Below are 11283 nucleotides of genomic sequence, written 5' to 3' on the forward strand. Positions count from 1 at the left end.
TAGCAGGAACGTACGATAGAGCCGCTGCGGCAATTCCTCAAGGAATTCAAAAGGGAATCACTGCAAGAGCTGACTGTTCCACTTCAGGGTCTAGATCCGAAAAACTGCAGTCACGAGGTCATACTGATACAAACAAGTACTTAATTAGATACAGTGAGGAGGGACAAAGGCAACTTTTGTTTATAGCAGAATTTCAAATTACGGATGTGAAAGAAAAGAAGGAAATCAAAAAGTCACCATTAGGCAAACACCACAGTAAAAACTGTTCCAGGCAAGATCCACTGACGGGTGCAAATATGAGGGGGTACGTACGCGTTTGAGGAGAGACAGAAATGATATATTCTCAAACTGCCTCCTCAGCATATCTATGAAATAAAAACGGAAACACAGTAACTCCACAGGGTTGAAAACTGGTAGAAACCAATTTAATCAAGTGGTCAAGGTTGACATCACCCTAGTAAGATATGCTGGCATCATGAACCCCATGACGTGCACTGAGAAAAGGACGCAATGTCATTCCCATGAGATTCTTGCCAAAAATGTGTAACTTCACTCCGGTTATGAGAAAACTGTGACAGCATAACTGGTCACTACTCTGGACAAGGGTCAGGTGATGAAACGCAAGGCTGAGGAACTGCTGGAGACCAAAGCGAACTAACGACCAAATGCGATGAGGGGTCCTGGGTTAGATCCTGGAACAGGAAAAGGACATTAGTGGAAACACTGTGGAAATCAGAATGAGGTCTGCAGTTTACTTAATAATACTTACGTATGGCAAAGGAAACCATCACCACTATGAAAAAGCAACCTACCAAATGGGAGAAAATATTTGCAAATCGCTTATCTGACAACGGATTAACAACCAAAATATCGTAAGTCAAAAATGCATTTTACTGAACACCCTCACTTAGCCTTACCTTCCTTAAATGTGCTCAAAACACATTCGCCTACGTTTGGGCAAAATCATCTAACACAAAGCCTGTTTTATAATAAACTGTTAAAAACATCATGTAATTTATTGCATACTATCCTGAAAATCAAAACCAGAATGGTTGTATGAGTGCAGAATGATTTGAAGTGTATCTGTCGATTACCCTTGTGATTGTGTGGTTGACTGGGAGATACAACTGTCACCACTCAGCATCACAAGACTGCACCACACCACATATTGATAGGCTAGGAAAAGGTCAAAATTGAAAATTTGACATGTGGTTTCCACTGAATGTGTATCATTTTCACACCATCATAAAGTCAAAAAATCATAAGTCAAACCACCTTAAGTTGGACACCATCTGTAGAAATCATACAATGCCTACATCGTGGGATTAAATTAGAAATCAGCAACAGAAAGATAGTTGAAAAATCCCAAGATATGTGGAGATTAAACAAAACATTTCTAAATAACACATGGGTTAAAGAAGTAATCTCAAGGGAAATAAAATAATATTTTAAACTAAAGGAAAATGAAAGTGCAACTTATCAAAATTTGTAGGATGTGGTGAAAGTGATGCATAGAAGGAAATTTAAAGCATTAAATGCATATATCAGAAAAGAAGAGCAATCAAAAATCAAACATCCAAGCTTCTACCTTAGGAACTAGAAAAAAAGAAGAGCAAATTAAATCCAAAGTAAGCAGAAGAAAAGAAATAATGAGAATTAAAGATTTTATTTATTTCTCAAAAAGAGAGAGTACAAGCAGGGGGAGTGGCAGGCAGAGGGAGAAGCAGGCTCCCTGCTGAGCAAGGACCCCCCCCCCACCCCGCAACACGGGACTTGATCCCAGGACCCCAGCATCATGACCTGAGCCTAACGCAGATGCCTAACTGACTGAGCCACCCAGGCATCCCAAAATAAAGAGAACTAGAGTAGAAATCAATGAAATTAAAGATGGGAAATCAATAAAGAAAATCACTAAAACCAAAACCTGGTTCTCTGAAAAGATCAATAAAATCAATAATTGTCTAGACAGGCTAACTAAGAGAAAAAAGAGAGGGCATTAATTACCAATAAGTGAAAGATGTATATCACTACAGACCCTGTGGACATAAAAGGATAATAAAGCAATAGAATGAAGAATTCTCTCCCACAAATTTAATAACCTAGATGAAACAGGCCAATTCCTTCAAAGGTACAATCTGCCAAAACTCACACAAGAAGAAAGAGGCAATCTGAATAGGCTTATATCTATTAAAGAAATTTAATAATAATTAATAAACTTCCAGAACAGAAAGCAGCAGGCCCAGATGGGTTAACTGGTGAATTCTCCAAACACGTTAAGGAAAACTCATATCAATTCTCTACAATCTCTTTCAGAAGATGGAAGTAGAGTGAATACTTCCTAATTCACTCTATGAAGCCAGCATTACCCTAATACCAAAATGGACAAAAACATTACAAGAAAACTATACACCAATATCTCTTATGAGTAAAAATGCTCAACAAAATATTGGTAAATTAAATCCAACAATGTATAAAAAGAATTGTACACCACAACCAACTGGGATTTATCCCAGATAGGCAAAGCTGGTTAAATATTCAAAAATAAATTAGTATAATCCATCACATCAACAGGCTGAAGAAGAAAAACCACATGATCATATTAACAGACACAGAAAAAGCATTTGACAAAATCTATCACCAAGTCATGAAAAAACTGTCAATAAACTAAGAATAGAGGAGAGCTGCCTCAACTTGATTAAAAAAAAAAAAAGGCCACAAAAATCTGCAGCTAGCATCATATTTCATGGTGAGAAACTCAGAGCTTTTCCACAAAGATCAGGAACAAGGCAAGGATATTCCCTCTTACCACTGCTTTCAGCATTGTATTGGAATTCTTAGCTAATGAAATAAGNAAAAAAAAAAAAAAAAAAAAAAAAAAAAAAAAAAAAAAAAAAAGAAGAAAGAAAGAAAAAGAAAGAAAGAAAAGGCATTCAGATTAGGAAGAAAGAAGTAAAACTGTCTTTGTTCAAAGATGATACGATTATCTACGTACAAAATCCAAAAGAATCAATTTTAAAAACCTGGCACTAAAAAGGGATTACAGTTGTGTTGCAGGATACAAGGTTAATATGCAAAAGCCGATCACTTTCCTATATACTAGCAATAAACAAGCGGAAATTGAAATTAAAAACACAATACTATTTACATCAGCAGCCCCAAATGAAATACTTATAAATGTAATCTAACAAATATGTACAAGATCTATATAAGGAAAACTATAAAATCCTTTTTTTTTTTTAAAGACTTTATTTATTTATTTGACAGAGAGAGCACAAGCAGGGAGAGTGGCAGGCAGAGGGAGAAGGAGAGGCAAAGAGCCTGATGTGGGGTTTGATCCCAGGACCCTGGGATCATGACCCAAGCCAAAGGCAGATGCTTAACCCACTGAACCACAAGGCACTCGTAAACTACAAAATCCTGATGAAAGAAATCAAAGAACTAAATAAATGGAGATATAGTCCAAGTTTATGGACAGGAAAAACTCAATGTTGTCAGGATGTCAGTTCTTCCCAATTTAATTTACAGATTCAATACAATCCCAACCAAAATCCCAACAAGTTATATTGTAGATATTAAGAAAGTGATTCTGCAGTTTAGATGGAGAAGCAAAAGACCTGGAATAGATTATATTGAAGGAGAAGAACAAAGTTGGAGAACTGATACTACCCAATGTCAAAACTTACTATAAAGCTATGCTAATTAGGACAGTGTGCCATTGGGAAAAGACTAGACAAATAGGTCAAAGGGACAGAATAAAGACCCCAGAGATAGAACCCTATAAATAGAGTCAACTGATCTTTGACAAAGGAGCAGAGGTAATTCACTGGAGCAAAGGTAATCTTCAACGAATGGTACCATTCGTACCACAGACCTTACACATTCTCACAAAAATCAGCTCAAAATGGATCACAGACCTAAATATAAAACACAAACTATCAAACTTCTAGAAGATAATATAGAAGAAAATGTACATGACTTTGGGTTTGGTGATGACTTTCTATGTGCAACACCAGAAGCAAGCACAATCTACAAAAGAAAGAAATGGCAAGCTGGGACTCAGGTCATGATCTCAAGGTCATGAGATCAAGCCCTTCCTCAAATGACAGGAACTCTCATTTGTTGCTGGTGAGAACGCAAAATGGTACAGCCACTGTGGGAGACACTTTGACAATGAGAAAATTAAACACACCCTTACCATGTGATTTAGTAATCACATTCCTTTGGTATTTATGCAAATGAATTGAAGTGTTATTCCCACACAAAAACCTGCACACGATGTTTACAGTAGCCTTATTCATAATTGCTAAAACTTGGAAGCAACCAAGATCTCCTTTGGTAGGTGAAGGCATCAATGAACTTAGTACATCCAGATAACAGCACTAAAAAGAAGTGACTCATCAAGCCATGAGAAGACATGAAGGAACTTAAATACATATTACCAAATGTAAGAAGCCAATCTGAGGGGTGCCTGGGTGGCTCAGTCAGTTGAGTGTCTGCCTTTGGCTCAGGTCATAATCCCGGAGTCAAGAGATTGAGCCACGTGTGGGGCTCCCTGCTCAGCGGGGAGTCTGCTTCTCCCTCTGACCCTCCCCCCCCATCCCGCTCATGCTCTCTCTCTCTCTGTCTCATATTCCCTCTCAAATAAATAAATAAAATTTAAAAAAAAAAGAAGACAATCTGAAAAGGCTAAACATTGTACGATTCCAACTATGTGACATTCTGGAAAACACAAGGCTATGGAGACAGTAAAATGATCAGTGGGCCAGGGGTTAGGAGAGAAGGAATGATGAACAGGGGAGCACAGAGGACTCTGCAGGCAGTGAAACTCCTCCATGATATTGTAACAGTGGATACGCGCCGTTACACATTTGTTACAACTCAGAATGCGCACCAAGAGTGAACCTTGAAGTAAACTATGGATTCTGGGTGACAATGATGTGTCGCCGTAGACTTACGTACCACTTTGGCAGGGAATGTGGGTAACCGGGGAGGCCATGGGTGTGGGCAGCCAGGGGTATGTGGTCGCTCTGGACTTCCCACTCAGTTTTGCTATGAATCTAAAGCTGTTCTTAAAAAATTAAAAAAAAAACGGACTTTACATAACATTTTTTAATAAAATAAAATAGAAGTTTTAATTTTTTCACAAGAAAGAAAATTGCCCAAAACTTAATGACATGTTTTCAGTTTAAAAGGGCCCACTGTGCATCTGGCATCGCAGATGAAAACAAAACTACCCTGGGGTACATCACTGTAACAGTTGGAGCATGGGAGCCCAGAAAATTTCCTACAAATTTCCAGAGGGACAGTTGGAAAAGATCTGGATTCAAATGCTTTTGGACTTCTGAGCAGCAATATTGGGAGACAGGATGCAAAAGCAAAGGCATTAAAAATTCTTGAAAGAAAATTATCTCCTGCCTGAAACTCTGTGTGTGTTAGGATGTGTTTCCCCAAGAAAGAAGAAGACCTGGGAGGCAAGGATCAGGAGGGGCCCTCAGGAGAGAGGTGAAGGGAAGTCCCAGGGCAGGGGTGACTGCAGGGTGACAGCCCTCAAGGTTGTCAGAGGGCGCTGTCTACCACAGCCAGAGTGGGTCAGCAGGCTCCTGGGCATACTTTCCTGGGAAGATGAGATTCTGAGAACAATTCATTTACCCAAATCTGCTGAGAAGAGTTTTATAAAAAAGGCCAGGAGTTTAGGGTTAAATCACAGAGAAACAGAGAAAAAGGAAGCAAATGGAAAAACCTATTATTGACTCCAGAGGACAAAAGCTTTGAGGGGTAATAAAAGCAATCAATCTTAGTTAACAACATGTTCTGGCTTGGAATATATTGGTAGTATTATGCAAATGGTGAACAAGGCTTCTGACTGACCCAAATTCTGATCTACTGTACTGGTAGGATGAGAAAAAGGGAAGGATGCAAATGGAAAAAAGGATAGCAAGGAGGAAAGAGAACTGAATATTCATCATAAACCACAGAAAATGCCTACACCTGAAAATCAAGAAATTTAGAAACGGGGGAGGTAAATACCAAAAGAAAGAGTTAAAATCATGGTTCCTCTGGAGAAGAAGCTAATGGGGTGGGGGGAGGGTTGGGCTGCTTGTCAACAACTGAAGGCTCTGGGATTTTACCTAACTCGCATGGTAACAAGTTAACAAGTTCATGGATGCTGGCAGAAGACACAACACCCGGAGAACAGACACACAGGAGTTATTATGTACAATGACAGTATTATGGTTCTATTTTGTCCTCTGAACCCCAATTCTCACAGCGTGGTGCCAAGGAAGCCTGCCGGCGCCTGTGCACCCAGTGGGTTGCACTGCAGGAATAGAAGCCCCAAGCTGAGGGAAAGTGAGTGTTAACAATGGACAGTAAGTCAGCCTGCCTTTTGGTGGTGAGGAAGATGCTGCCTGTCCAAGGCTGTTTGTTATCCAAACATCCTTAAGAGGACTGAGGAACGAAGAAGGGTACTTAGTGCCTTGCTCACAAGTCATACAGAAATGCAACCGACCCACGGGGAACTCATACTCAGAACTGCCATTTGTTTTTACAATCGACCTCCCTGAATGATTTTTTTTTTCAAATCATATACACGTATAACCTTCATAAAAATAAAAATCTACTAAGTTAGATATTTTTAATTATTAAAACAATTCGCCTAACCCTTACTCCCACTGACTGGGGATTTTTTCTTTCCAAAGGAGAAACAACGTGGGAGAAAATTGGGAACAGATGTTTTGTGGAACTTGGTGCAGAGTGGGCTCGTCCCTTGTCGGGGCCGGTTCAACCCCAGGGATCAGACCCAGCAGCAGCGAGCAAGGTCCTGAGGCCGCCGACCCCGCCCTTCCCTGGTCCCGGCCGCACCTCCCGGGCAGGTTCCCCTGCGGCCACGAGCGAGTGCGAGTCCTGCACCTGCGAGGCCCGGAGCCGGCACCCACACCTCGGGCTGTGGGACATTTGCAAGCCCCGTGTGTCCAGGGCGTGGAGCAGCCCGTTCATAGTTTGTGTTGTTCACAGTTATCCGACACAGTGTCAGTGGAGCCCCCTGAAAGTCAAGAAATACCAACAGAGACGGAGGACGTAGCCAATGGGGGCTCGTCTCGGGGCTGAAGGCCCGGACGGGTCACCCGAGCCCCTGCTTTCGGGGGCAGGTTGGGAGAGAGGTCGGCCCCCTCCTCAGAGCCAGCAGATCCCCCGCCAGGGGCACTCGGCGGGCCGCACGCCCCCCTCGCTGGAGCTCGCAGGCGCTTGGGGCGCTGGAGGACCGGTGTGTGCAGCCGGCCCACGTCCGGCCTGGCGCTGGGTCCCATCAGTGCCACCTTGACCGCTCCCTCGCCCGGCCTGGGACCTGAGCCGCGGGGGCGGGCGATCCGCAGCTTCGCGGAGTCTGCTCTGCGCTCTCAACCCCCCTCAGGCAACGCCAACGCCACCGCCCGGAGCCGCGGAGGAGGGCCGAGCTGTGCAGATCCCGTTTATCAGCCCCATCTCCCATTACATAAGGCGGGGCCCCTATCTCTAAGGGGCATCAGTGTGACCACCCGGCCAGCGGTTTGGTGGGTCTGGGGGGTTGAGGAGCCTTGACTCATCTTGGTGCAGAGCTTTGGGACTCCCGCATCCCACGCATCCCACGGTGGTTCCCTGCTCTTTCCCTCAACACAGAGACCCCATTCTACAGGTGAGGAAACTGGGGCCCACAGAGGTGTGATACAGCCAAGTGACAGCACTCCAGGCACTGGGCGGCCAGCGAGGGGCAGGGGCTGGCTTCTGGGTGTCAGGGCTTGCAAGTGGGATGGGAAGGTTGGAATTTGGCCACAAGAGAGGGTGGGAGGAGAGAGTGGGCAAGGCTGGGAAGCATCAGAGCAGGAGCAGCCCCATCACTTGGGACAGTCTTGCGAGGAGGTTGAGCCTCACTGGGGTAGGACAAAGGAAGCCTGAGAGGGCAGACAAGGGGCCTGGAGGGGGAGGCACTGGTTTAGGGGAGGAAGTGGGTGAGGGAGACAGCTTGACATCAGTACTCACCAGGCAAATGATGCGGTCTCTTTTGCTGGGGTTTCTGGAGGACTTTTAGAGAAAGGAGGGAGAAGCAGGAAAATAGCTATAACCAGTGTGTCTGCAGGGGTGGGCTGTTCGGCGGACCCTCAAGTGGGGGCAGGCTGCCTCCCACAGCCTTTAGACTGCACAAACCTGGGTCCCCCAGGGAGGAAGGCTTTGTCCCACAGATACTGGTGGGCAGAGGTGGTAGCCCCAAGTCTCAGTGTCACTGGCAACACTTACACTTTCTGACCTGGGCTAAGGCTAGGTCCTGCCTCCTGCCAGCCTGGCCGGCTAAGGTTTTCCCATCAGGATGGGCCCATGCTGAAGGCCTGAGTTGGGCACTCCGTATTTAGGCTGCCCATGCTCAAAATTATCATCAAAGCAACTTTAAAAAGAAAGGGTCCCAAGGGCACCTGGGTGGCTCAGTGGGTTAAGTGCCTGCCTTCAGCTCAAGTCATGATCTCAGGGTCCTAGGATCTCACACACAGGGCTCCCTTCTCAGCAAGGAACCTGCTTCTCTCTCTCCCCTTGCTCGTTCTCTCTCGTTGTCTGTCAAACAAAATCTTAAAAAAAAAAAAAAAAAAAAAAAAAGAGGTCCCCAAAGATCCCTGAATCTGACTGGATCTTTTGGTGGAGACCTACGAATGTGAATTTTTTATAATCCTTCCCACAGTGGGGCCAACAGGGAATCGGGTGGAAGAATGAACTTCACTCTTCTCTTTTTATCCTGTTTGAGTTTTGTATCCAAATCAAGTATTAGAGACCAGTTCACTGAAAAAAAAAACAAAACAAACAACAACAACAAAAACCCCTCCCAATTCGTACATCTGGTAGACCGTAGTCCTAGCCCTGTCAGCCAAGCACTTCTGGTGACCCAAAAGGGTCTGAGGACAGGAGCTGGGGAGACACTCAGGGTGGTTACCAAGCAAAATTGCTGCAGTTCCAGCTGGCATGGCTGATACCAGGCTGCCCTCAGGGCCCTCTCCCCTACCCCTGGAGTAAGCCCATCCGTATCTTGGGAAGGGCTCCAGACCCCTCTCATTGATAAGTCCACAAGAAATCAAACTCTTTCCTTTATGCGACGCTGGATTTTCCACAAAGTAAAATCAAGATGAGTAAAGATGTGGTTTCTAGATAGTACTTGACAAAGCGGAGACCAGGGTTGGAGGCGTCATCACTTTGGCCTATAAAAGCTGCTGCAAGAGGCCAAGACCACAAGCCACTCAGCTTAGGCCAGCCTACGAGTCTGCTCCTTGCTTCTCCTGCACTGGCTCTAGGCTCCATGGCGCTCTGGTTGACTGTGGTCATTGCTCTCACCTGCCTTGGTGGCCTTGCCTCCCCAGGCCCTGTGCCTTCTCACAAAGCCCTCAGGGAGCTCATTGAGGAACTGGTCAACATCACCCAAAATCAGGTGAGTACCCTCCGGTCAGGGTCCTAGGTTTGAGGATGCTGGAGTAGGGGACTCTCACTCTCATGGTATTGGTCATGGCTCAGGCCATGAAGGCTGCGCCCAGTCTTGAGAAGCCCCATGGACCAGGATGGGCCCAGCCATGAGGGAGAAGAGCCAGGTTGGGGGGCAGCAGTATGGATGGACCCATAAAGGGGTTTGGTGGAGCCCCCAGGGACCACCTGTTCCCCTGGCCTGGCCCTGTCTGCCATGGCCAGCTACTACTCAGCCGTTCAAGAAGAGGAAAGCAGAGAAGGGCCAGCACTCTCCTAGAACTACTTAGCATTTGCCATCTGGTTTGAATGGAATAATGAGGCCATTATTCACAGCATTTTGGTTAAGCTCATTCTTACAGAAGGCTTCATTGGTAGTCAGCTCCTGTCCCCAGTGGTGATGGCTCACACTTTCTGTGCAATGACTGTGTGCCAAGCCTAGTGCTGGGTGCTTTTCATCTCATTTCATCACTGCCAACCACCTCAAAAGGCAGTTATGATGACCCTATTTGACTGACTAAGCTTCATTAAGGTTGACAAAAGCCAAATTCAAACCAGGCCTGGCTGACACCCAGCACCCATACTCCAAACTGCAGTGTCCCCCAATTCAGAAGACAGGGTTTTCTATACTAGCCCCTACCACCCCCCATCTGATTGACCTGCCACCCCCTCCTCCCTCACCCAGCGCTGTCCTGACTCTTCCCTGGAGATGTCCTACTGACCGGCCAGGTGTTTTCTGTCTTGCGGCCCTGGCTGTGGAAAGCTTCACACAGGCTTTTCCCTTACTGGTTGTGTCATGCAGATTTTTCTCTCTCAGCCCCAAGACCCTGTACAATGGGTCTCCCCCACCATGCAGAGCAGGAAGTGAAGCTCAGGAACACTGAGGGGTCCCAGGCCTAGCTCTGGGCTACACCAGGGCTGCCTGCAGGGCCGGATCCCTGCGGAGACGCGGCCTGGCCTTACTGTCTTTTCGCTCCCTCAGGCGTCCCTCTGCAATGGCAGCATGGTGTGGAGCGTCAACCAGACCGCCAGCATGGTAAGGACCCCCGGACGCTGGGAGGGACACGGATGAGGCTGTAGGTCTTGTCTCTCACAAGGCTCAGGGGTTCCGAGCAAGCTTCAAGAGCTACCCATAACTTGGAGCCACCGCGGTCAGGGCTCTCGGCCCCTCCTCCTGCAGAGTCAGTGAAGGTGCCAGGGCGGGGGGGGGGGCACCCGGCAGGGCCTGACACCCCTGTGTTCTTCTCCCTGCAGTACTGTGCAGCTCTAGAATCTTTGCTCAATGTCTCTGACTGCGGCGCCATCCAAAGGACTCAGAGGATGCTGAAAGCCATGTGCCTTCACACTCCCTCGGCAGGGGTAAGGTCCTCTGCCCTGTGTCCCCCAACTCCACATCCACTCCTGTCTGCCCTGGGAGCTCCAGGAGACCCTGGCTGAGCATCTGGAAGGCCGGCGTCCACTCTGGGGGTGGGCCACTGTGGCAGCGGGAACATGGCCTTTGGGGTTTCCAGGATCTGGGCTTGTGGGCTCCTGACTCCTACCTGAGCTTCGGTTTCCACATCCATGAAATGCGGGTAATAACAGCACCCACCTCGTGGGGGCTTTTGTGAGGATGAAATAAGCCAGTTCCTGGAAAGCCCCTGGCGGATGCTGGGCCTCTTTGCTCCGGCGTCCCACTAACACGCTGGTCTCTTTGTCCTGTAGCACCTTTCCAGTCAGCGCAGCCAAGACACCAAAATTGAAGTGATCCAGTTGGTCAAAAACCTGCTCACCCATGTACGGGGACTTTTTCGCCATGGAAATTTCACATGA

At 46.4% G+C, this 11283-nt stretch overlaps 1 protein-coding gene across 1 annotated transcript; it reads left to right on the forward strand.

Moving 5' to 3' along the window:
• The first annotated feature begins 9152 nt into the window (after window positions 1–9152).
• On the forward strand, window positions 9153–11283 carry IL13 (interleukin 13). Its single transcript, XM_011224169.3, is given in 5 exon segments — window positions 9153–9206; window positions 9209–9442; window positions 10454–10507; window positions 10726–10830; window positions 11176–11283. Coding segments are annotated over 5 exon segments (555 nt in total).

This window comes from Ailuropoda melanoleuca, chromosome 3 (genome assembly GCF_002007445.2).
Source record: "Ailuropoda melanoleuca isolate Jingjing chromosome 3, ASM200744v2, whole genome shotgun sequence".
NCBI lineage: Eukaryota > Metazoa > Chordata > Mammalia > Carnivora > Ursidae > Ailuropoda > Ailuropoda melanoleuca.